Source organism: Sorex araneus, chromosome 1 (genome assembly GCF_027595985.1).
Source record: "Sorex araneus isolate mSorAra2 chromosome 1, mSorAra2.pri, whole genome shotgun sequence".
Taxonomy (NCBI): domain Eukaryota; kingdom Metazoa; phylum Chordata; class Mammalia; order Eulipotyphla; family Soricidae; genus Sorex; species Sorex araneus.
The window spans coordinates 430382665-430404280 of NC_073302.1; the positions used below are offsets into that span (position 1 = coordinate 430382665).

General features: G+C 51.9%; 1 protein-coding gene across 1 annotated transcript in view; it reads right to left on the minus strand.

The window, feature by feature from the left end:
* PLXNA4 (plexin A4) overlaps positions 1-21616 on the minus strand; it is a 437848-nt gene that overhangs the window by 81549 nt on the left and 334683 nt on the right. The window contains exons 6-9 of the mRNA XM_055136802.1: positions 14078-14201; positions 13151-13304; positions 11925-12024; positions 10609-10723 (exon numbers count right to left, since the gene is read on the minus strand). Coding sequence (XP_054992777.1) covers positions 10609-10723; positions 11925-12024; positions 13151-13304; positions 14078-14201 — 493 coding nt within the window. The remainder of the gene's footprint in view (positions 1-10608; positions 10724-11924; positions 12025-13150; positions 13305-14077; positions 14202-21616) is intronic.

Consider the following 21616-nt stretch of genomic DNA (forward strand, 5'->3'; position numbering starts at 1 on the left):
AATCTAGAACCTCGAGGCCGCTACTGTGGCCACACGACCTCATATCTCTTCATTCTCAGCAATGGAAAACAAATTATCAAATGCTTCCTTTCCAGCAGGTCCGACTCTGGGGGGGAAACTCCAAACAATAATAGTGAGTTTTTTTGTTTGTATGTAATCAAAGTAAAGAGAAACTAAAGTGAAATTTATCAGCACACAGGCGGGGTGGGGGGCTAGGAGGTGGGGGGGCGGGGGCGGGGGGTGAAGGTTTACTGTGTTCTTGGTGGTGGAATATATGCACTGGTGAAGGGATGGGTGTTTGAGCATTATGTAACTGAGACTTAAGCCTGAAAGCTTTGTAACTTTCCACATGGTGATTCAATAAAAAATAAAATAAAATAAAATAAAATAAAATGGTGAAGAGAGCTAGAGAGACACCACAGCCTTAAGACACTGGTCTTTCACGGGACTGACTCCAGTTCAATCCTCAGAACCACAAAAAGTCCTCTGAGCACTGCCAAGGGTCATTCCTAAGCACAAAGCCAGGAATAGCCCCCAAGCACTGCTGGGTATGTCCCCAACACCAGATGGAGAGAGCAAATTTCTTGTATATTTTTTGCAGACCTAAAAATAAATGCATATTGGGGGCTGGAGCGATAGCACAATGGGTAGGGCATTTGCCTTGCACATGGCTGACCCAGGTTCGATTCCCAGCATCCCATATGGTCTCCTGAGCACCGCCAGGGGTGATTCCTGAGTGCAGAGCCAGGAATAACCCCTGTGCATCGCCAGGTGTGACCCCAAAAACCAAAAAAAAATGCATAAAATAAAGAAGATACAGGTCAGACAGAGAGGGAAGAGGTCTGGGGCCATAAAGTGTGGACAGGTTGAGAGGGAGAGTCTCAGAAGCGCCATTCCTGCTGACAGAGTATCTAGAAGAAAGTGGGGCATTGCGAGCCAGGCTTCTGGACCAGTGGCCCTCACTCCCTGACTCTACCCAAACCTTCCCTCTGCCTGGGCATTGGACTCTGCGGTGGTGGCCCGTGGAGTGGAGCAGAACTGCCCATGAACAAGGGGTAACTGAACACCACTGGTACTTAGGTAAGAAGTGCTGGGTGCCTCACTTTCCAGGAAGGGTGCTCCAAGGTAGGGGGAATCTGAGAGTCCAAGGCCCCTACCTCATGGATCCCTGCTCGTGTGCAAAGGAGAAGGGCCACAGAATGAGTACAGTGGGTAGGGCTCTACCTTGTACGTGGCTGATCCAGGTTTGATCCCCTGTGCCCCACCTACTCCCCAAAATCCACCAGGAGAGATTCCCTGAGCACCATTACGTGGGGCCCAAAAATTGAAAAAAAAAATAACAAGAAGGGAAATTAAGGCAGGGAAAGACAAGAGAATGATTCAGGGGCAGCATTATGTGTGGGCAGCTGCAAAGCTCAGACCACCCACCATCGTCTCCCCTTCAGTGAAAGCTCCCATTGGTGGGCAGAGTCCCCACAGGAAGAAGAACTAGGACCTCCCGGGAACCAGGGAGCTGGATGGGCTCCACCCTTGGCTTGGGCTGGACTGGGGCTGGGCCAGGGTCTGGGGGATGTCTAAACCTTGCTCTTCTCCCTCCCACCCTGAACATCCTCATGGAGGCTCGTTAGGAGTTCCCTAATGAGCGCTGATTGCCCAGGGCTCCATAAAGGCCTCATTTGCATATAAAAAGACGGGTGGCTTTCCTAGTAAGTTCATTAATAATAATTGGAGGTGTGTGTGTGGGGGGCGCATACTGCTGATTGATTCCAGTGTCCCTTAAGTGAAATGAAATATAGCGATTTCCTCTGGGCCACCGGGCAGGAAGGGCCAAGCCCCTTCCTCTCCTCCCAACTCCCCACCCACACCTGCCTCCCGCTGAGGAGTCTGTCTCTGATGCTCAGGGCAGAGGCCTCCTCATTTCTCTACCATACCTGCCTGAAAGAAACAGTTTCCGGTGATTCTGCCCCAGCTGGCTGCCCCCCACCCCCGTCCCCTGCCTTTGGGCCTTTATAAGGAGAGAGCCCCAGGCTGGGGGGATTCAGCTGGCTCCCCTTGTCAAAGTAGTGAATGGGTAGCACTGTTCACCTCCCGTCAGCTGGGATGGGAGCGACTGCAGGGAGGAGGATGCAGTCGAAAGGCAGAACACCTGCTCTGTGCAGGTCCTGGGGTGCGTCCAGTCCTGTGGGACCCTCACCCCCTACACGGCTAGATGCAGCTCTCACACATCCTCCAAAATCCCTGGGAGTGGCCCCAGGTCCCTGAGCATCATTGGACATGCCCCCTCCCCAAACACAAATGGCCCTTTGAGCTTGCTTCCATGAACTACCAAATATGAGTGTCAGATATAGAACAAACATGCATTCAGCAAGGAATATTCTTTCTTTCTTTTTTTTTTTAAAGAATTTCTTCTACTTAATTTTATTTATTTATTTTTTCTTTGGGGGTCACACCCGGCAATGCACAGGGGTCACTCCTAGCTCTACACTCAGGAATTACCCCTGGCGGTGTTCAGGGGACCATATGGGATGCTGGGAATCGAACCGTGGTCCGCTGCGTGCAAGGCAAACGCCCCACCCGCTGTGCTATCGCTCCAATGCCGGATTATTCTTTCTTTCCTGGTGGTACTGGCTGTGCCTCATCAGGCATCTATCCTCACCTTTGATTCTACTTCCCAAAGAACCCTCTCTCCTGCTCTGTGCTTAAAAAAAAAAAAAGTATTTAAAGATCTGTGATTACAAAGTTAATGATAGTTGAATTTTAGGCATACAATATTTCAACACCAATCCCACCACCAGTGTCAACTTCCCTCCACCGGTGTTCCCAGGCTCTCTCCTGAAGCCCCTTCCCCCATCCCCCAGCCCACCTTGACAGGCCCTTTTCAAAGTTCAGAGGCTGTAGTTAGATCTCATGTTTTCAGTGTAGTCGAGCCCATGCTTCAGAGAGACAGCTGTACAATTGTGCTTTCCCGCTTTCTCGTGACTTCTCTCTCTATCTTCCTAGCACTGCCTGACTAGTTCAACAGCTCTAGGTGCCCTCTACTAAAAGTGAAAAGGTAGGGAGGAGGCGGCCCCACTGCCATCCTTCAGCAGCACCTCTTCTTGTCCCTGAATTTCCAGGACCATGAGTCCCCAGGCTCTGAGTCAGAACCTCCAGTTCAATCTACCCTTGGCCTTGGGTAAGTCCTCACCCAGAAATGGAAGAGGCTGGCTGGGGTGCCAGGGTTATTTTGGTCAGGGTCCCTTGATGTTTGTGATCCCGGTATTCTTAGGAGCTTAACAGACCCCTGGGAGATAGGATTACATGACCTTTCTGAAAACTCTGTTTTCCCATCTCTGTAATGGGAAGCCATGCCCTATGAACCGGTTCAAACTGTGGGGATTCCCAAAATCACCCCCCACCCCTTGAAAGGATGCTAGAGGGGCTAGGTGCTAGAGGGGCCAGGGGTCTCTGTGGAGGAGGTGGATTCCCTGGAAGTGGCCATTTACTTACCAGGAAGAACATGTTCTAACCTTTTTATGGGGGCCACTCTGAGATCATAGGGGCCAGGAGGCCCAGGAACCATGTCTTGGTCAATCAGCAGCAGAGCAGCCGTACAAATGTGTGGCTACCCAGGGTCACATCTTGGCGGAGTGTGTACCGGTACCGCCCCCGGCCCAAGATTGCCCACGCGTCCCGCTGTTTCAAGTTCATACCTCTTTTTTATTTTTTTCCTCCCACGCCACCAAGTTCGTACCTCCTTAATGGTCCTCATAATATGGCGGACGCCACGCCGCTTTTCCCCAAAAAGGGGGGAAAAAACGAGAAAGAGAGACCTTTCCCCTCCTCGGCCAGCGTGGGGCTATGGCTTAGTTCACAATCTAGAGACATTGCTGCAAGCAGTTGCCGGTACCAAAAGTAGTCTAGCTGGCCTCTAGATTGTGGTCGATCAGCAGCAGAGCGGCCGCACAAACGTTGTGGCCACCTGGGTCGCATCTCGGTGGAGCGCACGCCAGTTTCGCCCCCCCTCAAGGAACCATGTCCTGATTCTTAGCTCAACAGTGTGGGCCTGGTAGTGTGGTCGCTCAAGCTTGGTGATACTTGGGGGTAGACCTTCCCCTCCACCCAACCCCAGCAGTGTTTGGGTTAATATTTCAGTAAGCAATACATCGCAGCCTACCGTAGTGGCACAGACCAGTTGGGAATACTGCTGTGATCCCAGGGAGCACGGTTCCCTCGGGGCAGGGATTCGACCTGGGCACATATGCCATGAACTATCTCTCATTTCCTAGTTCAGCCCATCGGATCACCCCCTTGATGCTCCAAATGGTGCCACAAAAAACACCCGCTCTTTCCTTCATTCCCACGATGCCCATAAACACAATATTTTCATCTCCCTCCCCCATCGGCTTACTGACTTTTGTTCCCCAGATGATTATCTACACCTTCCAACCAGAGCACCTCCAAAACATACACAGCCCTTCTCTCTTCAAGGGCCGTGTTTCTCAGAACCATCATTTGAAGGGGCCAACCCTTAGGAGGCGGAAAGCACCTGCCTTGGACAGGATTATTCGCAGACAAATGCAGACTCTTAAGAATCAGATTCCCTCGGAGGCTGTTTTGCCTGCAGCTACATTCCGCAGTTGTAAGGAGAGAAGGGGTGGGGGAGGGAGGGAATGGACTAGAGCTACCAGGAAAGTCTTTCATGTCTGGCTTTTCCAGGAGATGGTTTCAGGGACTCGGGGTCAACAATCCAGCCCCCCTACCTTACCCCCCACCCTTCTGCCTGTTTTGGCCTCCACCCCAGGCCACACTTGAGTGAAGACAGCGTCGGTGAATTACCAGGAGAACCGACATCGAGCCGAGCAAGGAATCCTGAGGATGGCTGTCTGTCTGCCGTATCCAACATGTCAGGGGCTGTGTTCTACAGAGGTTTCCTTGCATAGTTAAATAATTGAACAAGGACATAAAGAATGCTCTGAAGCTGGGAAGGAAAGTCGGCCTCAGGCCTGGGGCTGCCCGGGGAAGGGGGGTGGGAGGTGGATTTACAGCCCCTGGTGTGTTTACAAGATGAGAGCTCTAACTCTCCTCCTGTGTTCCAGCCCCACTGGGCGGTGGAGGGGGGTGGAACGCGCTGGGGTGGGGGTGGGGGTGGGTGGGGGGAGGGATCAGGGCAGGAGCTACACCTAAGAAACAGGGGCACTAAGACGTAAGTGATTTGTAGGCCACCTCGGTTCCCATCAATTCCAAAGACAGGCCATCCCCAGTCCCAACCAATCCCCCCCAATTTACACTCACCTCCTCAGACCCAAGGTGCCCAATACAAAAATGGAATGCGCCATATATTTTCTCGCTGTCCCCCCAAGTTTATAATGCCATTAGCGTGATCTACGGTGGGCTGGTTTATGGGGAGAGCCAAGTAATAATACAGAAAGGAAATACCCATAACCTTAAAGGGGGGAGGGACAGAGGAGATTGATGGAGAGTGCTGTCGGGGGAAATGGCAGCCCAGTCAGGGAGTCTCTGGAGTGAGGGCGTATGGCACGGGTGGGGAGGACGTCTCTTAGCTGGGCTTGGCTTTTTTTTTTTTTCTCAAGGGGTGAAAGGCAGGCTCTGGTTCAGGTTCAGAGGTTGGGTGGATGGTTTAGTCTCTTGGAGTAGGTCTGCAAAGGGAAGCAGAATGACTTCCTGATAAAGCCCTTGGGCTAGATTTCCCTGGAGTGCAATTGGGAAGTCAATGTGCTTGGTTGGCTTGGTCTCAGGGGGGTTGTGGCACCAAGGGCCACCAGCCTCCTTTCTCAGTCTTGGAGAGCACTGGTGCTCGGGACCAATGCATTTCAGGGTTCCAAGCATTCCTGGGCAGTAAGGAGTGTTGGGAGAATCATTCTAGCCTAGCCTTGGAAACCACAGAGAATTCATTTCTCCTCCTATGCCTGATCTCTGGACAAAGCCTCCACTCTGAGCCTGCATACCAGGATGTATCTCGCCTTCCTAGCCAAGCCCATCTGGTCTGGGGTGGCCCCCTCCCTTGCTTACTAGAGGTGATGAAGGACTATCCCACGGGGAAGTGCAGCACAGAGGTGAGCAGGACTGAGGCAGGGAATTCTCGCATCTTCCTTCAGCTCCCCCTCTCCTCCCCTCCCTCTTCTCTTTGGATCTGGCAGTTGATCTAAGGACCCGGAGTCGTTATCATAATGCCACCATTAGTTGAAACAAAATCATTCCTTGTAACTGGGATATAGTTACTATAAACGACATATGTTATTGGCCATTCTAGTTCTAATAATTGTAATTATGCTAGTATACTTGCCATTAATATAATAACAACAATGATCGACCGGCTCTCTGTTCCAGACCAATAACTTCACCTGAATGCGCTCTTTGTTCAGGACGAAAAAAGAAAAAGGAAAGGGTAATTCAACAATCCCTGGTGGGAGGGAAGCCCACAAAGCCAGCACTGAAACTGGACACTGCCCAGAGGAGTCCCTTCATGGGGTACAAGATGGTTCTAGGGGGATACAAGCCACCTGGCAGCCTATAAAAGGACCGTGTCTGCCTTCTCACACTCCAATATTACAAGGGAATGAAAGCCAGGGATTCGGGGAAGAATCCCTGGGCCTGGGTCTGCACCTGGAGGCCCGGGGCAGCTGCAGACCCAAGGCTGGGTGAGAGGGATCCACACTGGAGTGAGAGGTGTCTAGGTCTGAATTGGAACACTCGTCCGTTTTGATCTGGGCATGGATTCTCTTCCCTACTCTCCAGAATACTCCCACAATTACAGAACAAGAGACCCATCTTTCCCAGAGTGGGAGTTACTGCCCTGGCCCGCTCAGAGGCACTGGAATCATTCAAGGAGAACTTAGTAGGCACCAGTGCAGTTGACAGGGGGCATTTTCTGTTTGCTGTTTATTTATGGATGGTAGCGTTTCAGGCCCAAGCAATAGTACAGCGGATAGGGCATTTGCCTTGCCTGAGGCCAACCTGGATTTAAACCCTGGCATCCCAGTTAGGTCCTCTGAACACCACCAGAAGTAATTCCTGAATGCAGAGTCAGGAATAACTCCTGAGCATTGCTGGGGGTTACCCAAACCCTACTCTCACCATCCCATCCACCCCTCCAAAAGAAGGTAGAGCTTCAGGGGATGACATTGAATAACTTTTTTTTCTGAAAAGGAGTCAGAAAGTCAAATGGTTGCTTCAGAAGGAACCGATGATGTAGACCAAGGACCCCATTTGACACATCCATGGAAACAGATCTCCAGCAATCTCTGACACCTGTAAGTCTTACAATTCCTCAAGTGTGGGAGATTCCCAGGAACAGGGCCATGAGGACAGAAGGAGTATGCAGCAAGGCAACAGAGTGGCACGTCACCAACTAACCCTGCCCACAATATGGAGAAGGAATACTCGTGGCTGCTACAAAACAACATTTTTGTGCTTTTTTCTTTATTATCTTTTATTCCCACTGCTCTCTTTCCAAAAATATTACACACCCAGACACACAGACACACACAGACAAACACACACATATGTTTGCATGCGCAGAAGAATAGAAGCACTAAAACTGTCACTCTATTTCCATAACAGTCAAGGATATTTTGTAAAAGGAGGACAAAGACCTCTGTCCACAGAACCCCAAACGGCTGGAGTCAGGCCACAGTCCACAGAGAGTGATTTGCTTCTTTTCCCTCTGATACAATGTCCAGGGTGATGATGCTTCAAAGATGATTATGAGGTGGTCAACTCTGACTTCATGACAGATTCATAACAGCCCAAGGATTGAGGCACACAACCTCAATGGAATGGAAGTGCAATTCTAGATTTTCCTTCTCCTCAATGAAATAAGCATCCAAGGAAATAGATGAGCCTACATTGGTTCCATTCAACTATGGCCGTGTCTATCACTGCAGTGGTTCGCAGAGCTACCCACAAAATGAGAGGGAAAAGGGAAACACTGACGGCAGGCAGTGGCAGGGCAGAACAACACTATGTTCCTTCACTGACCAAGTCATCCCAGTGGCCTTTGCGTGTGTTGGGAAGCCATGGCATGGCGGACTTATACTGCAATCTGGGCACTTGAAAGCCACTATTTGTCTAAAGGGATCCCTGAATTGCACTGGGCAGTGCGATGGCCTCTTGTCTCATTGTCTTCTGTTTTTTCTCACCTTTTATTCAGCAACAAATGCAAGCTCCTTTTGTAGAGTTAAAAAGAAAAGAAACTTGGGACAAGAGGAACAACAAGAAAAAGAAATCAGAAATCTGAAAACCTCCTGCAAGGTAATTAAATGATTAGGGCCCCTTGAAATCTACAGATAGCTCCATTGTCTCTGCTTTCATTGAATTCTTTGGCCTCTCCCATGTTGAAACGGGGGCCAGATCCACCAGTCTGAAGAGGTGAAGGCAGCCCAGGAAATGCTTTGTCTCAATTCCCATGGAGTGTTTTGCAGATTTCTAAGCAAACTATGAAGAGGTTGCTTCAGGCTGCACGGTGTGCTATAAAGCCTACGATGAGGGGAGCTGACAGCCTTTCCTCAGCTCTCGATGCAAACAGGGTGTCCCTGATCTGTCAGGCCTGTCCTATTTAGGTGCATTTTTGTCTTAGACAGCTGAGAATTTACTAGAAATGTTGCATCAAATGTAAAAATCAACTTTGACTCCTATGTGAAGCTGGGATGTCAACTTTCTTCTCCTTTCCTAGAAAGGGGTCCCCAAAGTGGGGTCTCTTCTGGTTATGAATCTGGAACAGCTACTTCCAGCTACCGAAAGACCCCCATTGTATAGGGAGAGAGTCTCAGGCTGATAGATTCCCCCACCCCACCCCACCTGATTCCAGTTGTGTGAAATGTGTCTGCCCTTCACAGCACTCCCTCCAACCTGCAGCCAGTGGATGTGGTTCAGGATCAGCATGTGAAAAGGCCCAGTGATCTAGAGAAAGCAGGAACTGTGCCACTACCATGTGGCTCCCCAAGGGCCCTGGGCTTGCAGGCAGTTTTCAGACTTCTGCTTTCTTGTTCTGGTTTGCTCTGCCGCTCCTCAATCAGCATCATTTTCTCTGGGTGCCAGCCTCACCACCACTCCTTAGCTTTAGAGAACTGGGTGGCCTGCCCAGCTCTGTTCAGGCACTGCCAAAGGGGGTTGGGGCTTCCCCATGGCCAGGAAGTCTAGTCACGACTCCCTAGTTCAGGAAGCCCAATATTGTGGGTGTGGCTGGTGTATCTATTTATAGATAGAGATAGAGATGCAGAGAAATAAAGAGAGAGAGGGAGAGAGAGAGAAGTATAGGTATATACAGAGATGTAGAGTTAGAGCTATAGGTATAGACAGAAAGGATAGGAATAGAGATAGCAATATGAATAGAACTAGAGTGAGAAAATGTTCTTGCATTCAAGTGCCAACCAGCCCAATTCAACTTAAATTCTATGATGAGAGGAGACCAGGTATGTTTGCGTAGTATGACGGTAGATTGTTTTTCTATTCTCAATAGCAGCACTCCAACGCAATCATAAATACCCAAAGACAATGGAAACAAAGGACATGAGAACTGGTATTTAATAGAAAAGAAGCCACTTAAGGGGGCTGGGGGATAGGACAGGGAGGGGGAAATGATAACGGTGGGTTCAACTCAGAGGAGGTATTAGTGCTGAAAGATGGTCACTGCCACTGTCATCCCGTTGCTCATCAATCTGCTCGAGCGGGCACCAGTAATGTCTTCATTGTGAGACTTGTTACTGTTTTTGACATATTGAATACGCCATGGGGAACTTGCCAGGCTCTGCTGGGAGGGCAAGATACTCTCAGTAGTTTGAAAGATGGTAAAGTGTTATCAGCAACTGTACTGTAAACCACTGTGCAAACACTAAAATACAAAAACAAAGTGCTCTCGTGGGAACAGGCAATGGGAGTAGGGGGACAATGGTGGAGGGAAGTGGACGTTGGTGAAGGGGTCAGTGTTGACACGTGCTATGCCTGAAACCCAATCATGAATCATTTTGTAATTCCATGGTGACCAATAAAATATTTGAAAATTTAAAAAAAAAATTAAGAAGCAGCATTCCAAAGCAACAATTCAACACCACAGGCCCTGTGAAAGTCGTCATCACACAAGCTCAAACAACAATCACATTGAACAACAGCAAGACTTTTACCAAAGAGTTTTCAAACCCTTTCCCTTTGAAGGGCTTGCCCACGTACCTCCATTCTAAGGGAAGCAAGCCCATAAGCCATACTGTATTTCTATGATGGTGAGAAATAGTTCTCAGGGGACCAGAATAAAGAGGCAGAAGGGACAGAAATGCTTCATCCTAGCTCAACCTACCAACCCAGCTGTTTCCACACTTCAGTTGGACCCACAGGGACTCAGCATGACCCAGTGTCCCATCCAGCAGGGCAGGTGTTGGGAGATGCTGGGGCACTATCCAGGTGGCAGGTGAGGCCATGCCTGCAGGTACTAGAGAAACTCCATGTGGCTGGTAAGTCCAATGTTACTTCCTTAATCCACTTTCCCTCTAATACAGCAGTTGTCTCTGCTCTGTCCTGTGCACATCACGCTGAGGGACATTGTTGGTACACATTCTTGCCAAGTCCTGACATATTGTATAGATAACATTCAGCACTGTGGCTGCCAGGACCTACCTCAGGGAGCTTCACTCGGCCTTCCTGGAAGGAGCAAGTCTTGGGGTCATGGGTGCAGACGTGTCGGTATTTACACCAGTGGCAGCGGTATGGGCTTTCCACGCAAGACAGGCACCTGGGCACAGATTAGAAAATTGTGAGTCACAGAACCCAGGTGAACTCAAACCGATGGGCTAAGACTAGCAAACAGGGTCTCCTAGGAGGAAAAACCACCTCCAATCACACAAGAGCCGAAATCTTGAACAGATCCATCCTTTCTCTCTCCAACTCCGGTGAAAATCAAGCCTTTGCCCTCTCACCCCTCGTTCAGGTATTTGGCAGCACTGGTGCCTCAGGCTCGAATCAACCATCCCTACCTTCCCAGAATGTCCTCTTTGAAATGACAAATGGGGAGGTCTATAATAGAGGGGTCACCCAGAGATTCTATGAGTCTTAAGCCAACAAGGACATTGAGTTTTCATTTCAGTTGATTCCAGAGTATTGGCTGTCAGGACCCACACATGGTCCTAAGCACACAGAAAGTGGTCTTAATGGTTCCTCTTTTGGTGTGATAAGCTCACAAGCAACCTTTCCCCTACACCTCACCCCTAAGACACACGGGAAACTTTATAGGCTTTGGGTTGAAATCCCAATGTGCTTCTATCTTGTCCCAAGGAATAAAACCCATATTGATTGACAGGTGGGCTAAATCCCTGCTGGTGTCCAGGTCTGAAGTATTCATGTGAATTTGGAGATTTGTCCATGAACAGATCATGTCCTACTTTTCTTCTGAAATAGCATTCTCTTTCCTGAAACTCAATCATGAATCATTTTGTAATTCCATGGTGACTAAATAAAAACTTTGAAAATTTTAAAAAATATTAAATAACCACCATTCCAAAGCAGCCAGTCTATTCAGAACCACAGGATCCTCTCGTCACCTCTCAGCCCCTCTTTGCCCATGGAAGTGCTGGCTGCCCACCTGCAGGCGAGAGGCTGGGCAGATGTGGGGGGCAAGATTAGATTAGGTGGATTTATACCAGAGAAGATGCATGGTTAGGGGTCTGGCCCACCCCATCTGTTCTCACTCTGCTCTCTCTTCTCTTCTCTTTCCATTAACCCTGCCAACACCCACTGGATACGGGGGTGGGGTGGGGAGGACTGTCTCCACTGGGAGAAGGCAACTTCCTGCCAGAGTCTCCAGGTGGTGGCTCCTTAGAACAGGATGACAGTGGGATGGGGTCGTTCTTCTCTCTCTGGGTGAACCTGGACCCCAGGAACAGGAAGCTGTTTATATATGGGGAGGGAGGGAAGGGGCTGGACGGGGAGACACTTACGAATTGTGGACACTGCAGTTGTAGAAGACAAAACTGGTGCTAGCAAAGGTCATGCCCGTCTCCTTGGATTTGAGCTGCAGCTGGACGACATGGTGGTCCCCTGCAGGGCAGAGCCAGTCATGAGGTCAGGGGGAAGGCCAAGTTCCCGGGGAGGGGTCCCCCAGAGCATTCTGCACCCAGGAAAAGGGAGTCTGCTCCTAGTTTTTTGGCTCCACATGGACCCACACAAGCTTCGAGTTGCCGCAGGGGTGGCTCCCCCGGGCCCTGGAACTCACCGCTCCCCTCCTGCCATGGGCACATACCCAGACAGAGACTCAGGGTACAGTAGAAAACCGCATTCACACACACACACACTCATTCACTCACTCACTCACTCACTCACTCACTCACTCACTCACTCACTCACTCACTCACTCACTCACTCACTCGGTCTGACAGCATGGCGAGACAGAGGTGACAAGTGTGGGCCCTCAGCAAGGCAGCCACGCACTGAGCTAGAGGCTTTGCCTGGATGTGGACCATCCCCCACACCTCAGCTGACAGTGACCTTGTTCCAGCGCCCCAGTAGCTACTGGGCTCGGAGCCCACAGGGATGGGAGTCCCCAGAATCCTCAGCTGGTGCCTGGGCGGAGAGGGGAGGGGAGATGGAGCCCATATTCAATTTACAGTCCTGACCCCAAGACCCCACTTCCAGCCCATTGTAGGCCTTCCTGAGAGTGAGATTAATCAATCAGCTGCGAGCAAACATGACAAGCACATCCCAGGCCAGGCTGCTCTCTGTCTACCCAGTGCTTCCTGGGCCACTGACCACAGAGGGGCAGCTCTGGGGGAGCTGGGGCCCAAGGAGGTGAGTAGGGGGCCTGGAAAGGAATCAAGTGAGCCCAGCAGCCCGTCCCTGGCTCCTTACCACTCCCCTCCCTGATCCCCAGCCCTCTCTCACTCCAGCAGCAAGAGAACTTGAGCTTGACCCTCGCTCCCTGAGACTTTCCGGCCTTGGACTCCACTTGCCCTCTCTGCAGCTGTCCCTCCCCTCAGATGGTCCATGGGTGGTGGAGGGAGGGACTCAGAGAGCCTTGTCTCTGCAACATACCCCTTCCCCCACCCCTACATCCATCCTCCCCAGTCTGCAGGCTCCGGCCACCCCCAGTCTGTACTGAACTCTCAGTCTTTGGGCTGGGCTGTAGGCCGTGCTACCTACCACAGCTTCGCCTTCGGGGACTACTCACCATTCTCCGTGATGATCCGGGGCACCTCCTTGGCTGCCGGGGAGTAGCACTGGATCTGATTGCCCACCACCAGCCCATCCATCTCTGACAGGTCCTCAAAGGTGCAGTTGACGCCCGCTGACAGCTCAGGGACATTGTACGTCTCCAGGACCAGCTGTGAATTTCACAGCCCAGGCGATTGGGGGGGTAGGGGTGGAAGGGTGCAAAAAAAAAAGACCAGAGAGGAAAAAGAGAGAAAGAGAGAGGGGGGGGAGGAAAAAATCCACGAGGTGACAGCAACACAGAGAAGGAGAGACATAGGATTATAAGAGAAGGGTCATAAGGATTATAAGAGAAAGGTGAACCCCCAAGAAACTTTCTTTTTTTTTTTTTTTTGCTTTTTGGGTCACACCTGGCTCTGCACAGGGGTTACTCCTGGCTCTACACTCAGGAATTATCCCTGGCGGTGCTCAGGGGACCATATGGGATACTGGGAATCGAACCCGGGTCGGCCCCGTGCAAGGCAAACGCCCTACCCGCTGTGCTATCGCTCCAGTCCCCCCCCCCAGAAACTTTCTTAGAGCCGGAGTGGTATCAGCCTCAGGAAACAGGACTGAGCTGAGGATGATGACATTCTGCCTGACTCTGGAAAATCACTCCCTCCCGTCAAAGCACCCGGGGCCAGAACTCGCATCCCTCCTCCTGCTGCCCTGCCTCTCTGCCCACTCAGAGACAACGACAAGGGCCCCAGTGCCCCACTCTCTCTTGCCCTCTCCATCCACTCTGGCAGCATGGTTTCCCTGTCTTTCCGCCCAGGAAACAGAGAGCTCCTTCCAGACTCCCCTCTGCATCCTGGTCTCCCTCTCCCGCCCCCAGGGGGCACTCCAGGCCGGGAAGGGTGGTGGTTTGGCATAGGTGCGTGGGTGTCTTTTTTCCCCGTGGCCTTACCAGGACGTTGTACTGCGACACAGAGATGTTGCTGGGGTGGACGGTCAGTCTCACGCACTGCCTCATCTCTGAGGCAAACCTGCGAGGTTCCCGGGACCGCTCACAGCGCTCCTTCCGGGTGCACCTGTGGAGAGCAGAGACCCGGGACTCAGGAGACGTCCCCAGGTCCAGCCAGGGGCCCACACATCTTGGGCCCCTCCAGCCACTCCCAGGACGCGTCCAACTGCTTTTCTATCTTCCGCTCCATCTGTTGCTCCTCCTTCAAGTCCCTCAATCATTTATTTACTGTCAAATGCAGACACTCAAGGGTCACTGTCCTCAAGTTCATTTACCTCCTCTTCATTCCCATCAGATGGCGTCAAGTCCCATCTATTCTACCTCCTGCCTCACTGACCTCGCCCCTAGGGCTGCCTCCTCCTCCTCCTGCAAACGGTCTTGTTCCTGCCACCTAAGTCTCTCTCTCTCTCTCTCTCTCTCTCTCTCTCTCTCTCTCTCTCTCTCTCTCTCTCTCCAATTTGCACGCTGGATCTTCTGTCTGAACTGCCCTCCTCAGTTCTTCAATGCAGTGTCTACCAATCTGTCCACACTCAACTTTCCCGCCACAGTATCTCTGCCCTCCATACCCGCCTCAGCCCACTCCCACCCTGGGCAAAGTCAGGAGCACCGGGGAGTTCCTGAGAGCTCAGGAGTCTTCTACCCCGTGAAATCACTGGGCCAAGTGCAGCCCTCTCCTCAGATTGAGCTACTTAAAAGAAGAAACCATCCTGACTTCCGTGGGTGTCCCCTGCACTGCTCCTGTCCCACAGTCAGGAGATAAAGGCAAGGGGAGGATCAAAGGGGCAGGACTGCTCCAGAGCCACGCTGCTCGGAGAGACATCTCTGAGACTGCAGCAAGCAGCACTGTGTCTGCCTACCATGCCCGTGTCCAGGGCTGCTCACCTGGGACTGTGTCCCGGATGGAGCCCAAACCGGGTGACGTGGGATCTTACACTCTTCACTGCTTCACTGGTGGAGGCTTTGGGGTGACACAAGCAGCAACCATACCCTTTGCCCAAATGTGGGCCTTACACGTGAAGGAAAGTGCTGTGCTCTCAGCTGGGGCTAAGCCAGCTAGAGGCTGCACAAAATCTTGGCAGGGAGGCAGTTGGATGGTTTCCTGCTTTGGGGACTGGACCCTGATTCTGCTATGGGGTGAGGGAAAGGAGGGTCTTCAGCAGGACATGTCTATAATAAGATGGGACCCTACTGGGGAACCACTCCAGAGCTGCTGTTCTCTCTGGCTTCAAGGGAAGAGACCGTAGGGGGAGAGGGATGGGCAGGAAGAAGCCACCGAGTAAGAAGCTCAGTAGGGAACAGCCATCAGGGGCCAGGGACTCGCCATGGGAGGAGGCAAGGAAGAACCACAGAAGGGGCAGAGGGGTGAGATACGGGGCCAAAGGGGAGCTGAAAGAGGTGCTTGGACACCGGGAGCCAATCTTGGGGTGATGAACAGACATACAGGAGAGCTGGATGGGGGTCTCTCCTTCCAGTCCCAGGGAAGAAAAGCACTTTAGGTTTTGGGTGGCAAGCACAGCCCAACTCAGGAAGGGAGATGCATGCTGAAAGTAGACTATAGACCAAACATGATGGCCACTTACTACTTGTATTGCAAACCACAACACCCCAAGGGAGAGAGAGAGAGAGAGAGAGAGAGTGAAAGGAAATGTGCCTGCCACAGAGGCGGGTGGGTGGGGGTTGGGGGTGGCAGGAGGGACACTGAGAATATTGGTGGTGGAGAATGGGCTCTGGTGGAGGGATGGACATTGTATAACTGAAACGTAATCATGCAAGTTTGTAAATCTGTAACTGTATCTCATGGTGATTCATTATATATATATCACTGTCACTGTCATCCCGTTGCTCATCAATTTGTTTGAGCGGGCACCAGTAACGTCTCCCATTGAGAGACTTATTGTTATTGTTTTGGCATATCCAATATGCCACGGGTAGCTTGCCAGGCTCTGTCATGCATATATATGCATATATATATATATATATATATATATATATATATATATGAACAGAGGAGAGTTGCCTGAGGAGAACTTAGCAAATAGGGAACATATGCTGCCAGGCCATGGACGAAAGGAAGAAAGGGGAGAAGAAAAACCAAGACGTCCAGTCCAGGCAGTGGAGGGGTCAGAGGAAAGTGGAAGCCCATTCTGAAGAAGAGACGACCATGGCGGCCATTACCAAGTATCTCACAGGCGCTATCATGGCTGGTGTCACCAAGTTACCTTGATTATGCTGTGAAGGATATAGACCCAAGACCTCTCATTATCGCTCCAAAAGAGTGGGGAAGAAACGCGCCCGGGGTCATCAGCTTGTCAAGAGGGAGCAAGAATGCGAGCACGGATAAGCTGCCTGCCTCCACGGCTCTCCACCTTCTGGAAGCTTCTAGGACTAGGGTTGGGGTTTGGGAGTTGAAGGTGGGGGTGGTGAGGGTCATAAGCCCTCTGCTGCAGACCCAGCTCATTCTCCTCGCCATCCTTATAGCGTCTTTGTGCCCTGTGGACACTGGGAGTGTCCCCCTGCACCTTATCCTCCCGGTCAGGGTTATTTGACCTACTCCTGGGAAACGCTGTGGAGGGGGTGATATTTCAGGCCCAGCTTCTAGTCTTGCCATCACGGGAACGAAAGGTCAGTCATCCAGCGGATCATGGCCACCGGGGTATTTGCCGCCTAGTCTTGGAAGTTAATTCAGCCAGCCGACTGCACTGGGAGGACTTCATTACCTCCAGCCATTAAGCTAATGTTATGGACTTTCCCAGGGTGTCTCTCTGACATCGCTATTAATAGTGTTATTACTCCCATTAACAGCAGACTTGGAGAGCTAGGACTGGCTTCAATTATTCACTGGCTCCCCAACTTTGAAGTTCCTATTTCCAAGAGCAATCAGGAGGTTTGAAAAATGTCTTTGATAAAATTAGGGGAAGGATAAAAATGAAGCCAGTCCCAGTCCATTGGCTCCGGGAATCCACAAACAAGGAACCAGACAGGAATGAGACATTTCCTCTCTCTCCCAGGGGCCTCGCAGGCATTGGGGGAGGAGGGTATGTCCAGAGCAGTTCCACCGGCCTGTGTGGGACCTCCCCAAGTTGACGGAGTTGTAATCTTTTGTGATTCCTGGGAGCTCCACATAAACACCTATCCATTTCTCCGCAGTGGTAGTTCTTGCTGGGGAAGTCACCCAGAGCTTACTCTTTGTCATGGTTTCGAGTTCTTTCTTTTTTTTTTCTTTTTAGGTAACACCCAGTGATCCACAAGGGTTACTGCTGGCTCTGCACTCAGGAACCATTTAACCATGATGCACTCGGCCATTTAACCATGATGGAGGTGCTCGGGGGACCATATGGGATGCTGGGAATTAAACCCGGTTGGCCACATGCAAGGCAAACGCCTACCTGCTATGATATCGCTCCAGCCCCATGGTTTTGATTTCTTGAAGTCACACTGATACTAGTCCAGGAGTCCTGCGAGATGTCAGGGTGAATGGCCTGCCATAGCACCATCTGTATGTACTGCTGTGATTTTGCCCCCCAAAGTCCACCTTACGCCCTCCCCCCACCCCGTGACCTAGCCCCCTGTGACCTTCCTTTCCCAGTCCTCTTGCCTCATTCCTTTGTATAACCAGAATTTTGTTCCTTGTTCCTAAAAGCGAGTTTTCATTTTGTTCAGTCATTTGTTCTCTCTACCAGTGTGATTACATCATATCGTGTTTTTCTTCACTGACTTATTTTACGGTATAGTTTGCTATTTTATTGTATCTGGGGGTGTCTCCAGGGGTGCTGGGGGGTCCAGAGTTCTCTCCAGCAATACTCAGCCTGGCGTGCAAGCCTGACAGTTTTTGATGTTTGGGTCCAGCAATGGCAATGCTGCCTGGCCCTGTTCACTACACCTGCCTCCGTTTCATGAGTCAGGGGATTTGGGGCTCAAACTCAGGGCCGGGTGCTCAAGTCTTCCAGACATGCAATCCCCAACCGGGGTCCTGTCTCCCGAGTGGAGGCCAGGAGTTCAAACTTCCATTCCAACAGTGGCATCATGGTTAAATGGCCGAACTGTTTGCGGTATCATTTTCTCATCGATAATGTGGGGCCGGTACAGTCTTTCCCTGGGAGGCTTGTCACGGGGCTGGCGTGAGATTGTGCAGGCTGAGGCTTTCCCACAGGCCTGCGATCAATGCTAGTGAGCATACCGTAACACAGCCCTCCCCTGCCACCGCCTCCAGCCCCTCCACATCACAGCCCTCGCAGGACGCCGCTGCCTCTCCTCCTGGCCCCACCCAGGGCCAAATCAAACCTCACCCGGCAGGGAGGGAGGCTGGAGTGCACCCCTTAATGAGCAAGGAGGAGTCTCGGAGGCCAGGGGAGATGAGAAGTGTGTGCGTGGGGGTCCTAAAACTCTGCCTTTTTAGGAGCTATCGCTGGACTTTTCAGAGCTTGGCTTGTGGGAAGCTGGATTTTAAGGTCAGTGTCAGGGAAGTGTTGACATTTCTACTATCCCTCGGAGCCCATGAGGGTGAAGGCTGCAAATGTCTAGAAAGCACAAAGACCTTAGATGGGCGAGGGCAAGGGAAGGGAGGCAGGTGGGACCCCCTGGACGTCTATAGGGGGCCTCTGAGGGTGGGGCCTTCTGCTGCCACAGTATTCTGCTGTCTCTCCCCCCACCCCACCTGCACACCACGCCCCCCTCCGCCTCAGGCACATGCTGCTCTGGTTCCTATGGCTTATGCAGAGGAGGTGGGCTTGGGTGGGGATGGGAAAGTCTAGAAGTTTCCTTCCCTGGGACTTCTCAGGGTAGGAGTGCCCTGAAGAGGGAGAAAGACCCTGCTTTATCCATTTCTTCCTCCCCTCTTTTTTCGTGGAGGCACTCCCCAGCCATGCTCAGAGGAGCCGGGGATCACGCCAGGGGACACTTGGCCAAACAGACTGGTCAGTTCAGCGCTGCAGCCTGAAGATGCAGAGGTGCTGCGGGGACCAGGGTCACGCTAGCAGCCTCAGAGACTGAGCTCAGGGTCCCTCCTACAGAGCCTGGGCCCCAGCCCTGAGAGTCGTCTCCCAATCCATCGCTTTCCAGCAAAAACACTGGAGCTCCAAAGGAACTCACACAGCACATTTCCCGACAGTCATACCGGCCACCAGCACTGCACCCTCTCCAAAACCAGGTCATCCTTCACCCCAGCAGAGTCCTGCACACCAGCAGGAGGAAGTAGGCCTTGGGAAGAGAGCCTGGATCCTCAGCCCTGAAATCCACCCCAGCTAACCCTGCTTCCCTCATTCCCTCATTCTGCTTTTCCTCGGCAGGTGGGCCCTCCAGGGCCACCTGGGAGGTGCCTCCAGGTCCTGGGGACAAAGGCCCTGGCCCCTGGAGGGGTTATTATTCAAGTCAGTGGTTCCAATGAGATTATTCTCTCTAATGAAGCAGCTACCTCCGCCCTCCCCTAAGCCTGAACTTTCACTGCTGGAGAATTCCCAGCCAAGTGGAAAATTAGAAAGGAGCAGGACGGAGAAAGGAAAGGGGATGAGGAAGAGAGAGAGGTGGTGATTAAGTTCTCTAGAAATTAATTCCCAAGTACAGTGATAGAAATATTAACTCCCAGGTCTGCTGGCTGGGCAAGCAAATTTCAATTTGGAAATGGGGTTCTCTACGGGTCAGGCCTTGGTCAGCCTCCAAGTTGGGGTGCAGGTGAGGGCTATGACTGACCTCTTACCCCAGGCCCTGTGGGAGGGACGTGGCGGCCTTAGATATTGGAGTCCACTTCGTGCTTCTACCTCCACCTAGAAGACCCATAAGGCTGCCAAGGGCTCGGGCTCCTGAACATGGCCTGTGGAATCTGTGCTGATTGCTGAGGAAAAAATAAATGGGGGTGGAGGTAGGACTTCCTGAGTGAGCCTTATGGAAAAGTGAAGAGAACGTGGAAATGGTGGGCTTCGGGGTCATTGTCTTTGCATCAGGGAGCTCGCAAGAGGAGGGACTTCCTGCTGCCCTTGCCCTGCCCCCTGCAGGAAAGTTCAGGAAAATCAGCAGGAGCCAGGGGGAGGCTGGGAGAAGGTGGAAGCTAGACCCAAGAGCCTGTCTTCTCTGCAGAACGGTGCACACAGGGTGGAGGTACTGAGTCCTCCAGCTTCTGTTCCTGGGACCTGGTGCCTGGCACATGGACTCCTGGAAGCGTAACCTTCAGGCTGTTCTTGGAGCAACCCCAAGACAGGAAGGTCTGCCTCCAGCTCTGGCCTCTGCCTCCAGCTGTGGCCCACCACATCTTTCCACCTCCCACCACCCAAAGTCCACCTGAGCTGCAGAGTCCAAGTTTACTGAGTTCCTGGGGTTCGCTCTATGGTGAACTTCACCAGGGCTGGAACAGGGTTTGTGGGGAGTGGGCAGGGTCCAGCAGGCTCAGGAGGGCGCTGGAGGGCAGAGGGTGCAGAGACCGATCTCCCAAGACACAACATTTAAATACCAGCCCCCAAAGAGCAAACTCTTGAACGTGCTAAGTCAAGGGTTTTGGAGAGCCGAAAACCCTCCAAACTGCCCCAATGGAAGGTAACCCCAAAAGGGAGCCCCGTGGGGGCACAAGTGGGGGGCATGAGACTGCCTGAAGCGCTTTCACCTTACTTTTCTCTCATTCCTTCTGGATGGATTCTCCAAGACAATGACAGAGATGGGTGACATGACCCTTCTCCCAGGATGCGCCAGGGAAACCTGATCAAGCCACCCCTGGGTTTGAACGGACAGCACTTCCATTCTACAGATAGATTGCGTAGTCCAAGGAGCAGTGTGTATAAGCCTATGTGGGTATGTGCACATGTGTGTGCACGTGAGTGCATGTCGGGGGGGTGGGGATGGGGTGTTCTTCTGCTGTCTCCCTGGCAGGAACCAGGAGAGGGTCCTCCTTGCTGAGAAGAGGAAGTTGAGGGGTCTGAGGGACTGAGGCCAAGAGAAGGGGACAGAGAAGGGTCACCATATATGACAGGCCCATCTAGGTCTTTGGAAGGCCACCCGCAACAGGCAGGCTCACCAGCTACCGAAGGCAATTTCAGCAGCGGTTCCATGGTTTCTCATCAGCATTCACAGTACACTGGACCCATCTGTTAGGGGCTTTGGTGCCCAGGAACGTCACCAGGGCAGCAGGTGGGATGCAGCTGGGCGAGGGCGGCATGACTGGGCTGAGTTTGAGAACACTGGGAGTGTGTCCAACAGAATTCCAGTCTCGGGGGCATCAAGAAGGGGAAGAGCCTTCAGAGCTCCGTGGATTCATGACCCCAGGGTTTTCTTAGGCGGAACGAGAAAGGTGGCACTGGTCAGACACTGTCTTCACGCCATGGAGACATCAGTGACGTGTTTGCATCTAGTGTTGAGGGCAGTGATTAGAGGGGGAAAGTCAGCCGCCTTAGCTCATCCCGTGCAGGAGAGAAACCTCGGAACAGTAGAGGAGGAACAAGCCAGGGACCCAAGGCTGCAGAATCAGGGAAGACTGCAGAGTTCACAGGGCAGATGGGGCTG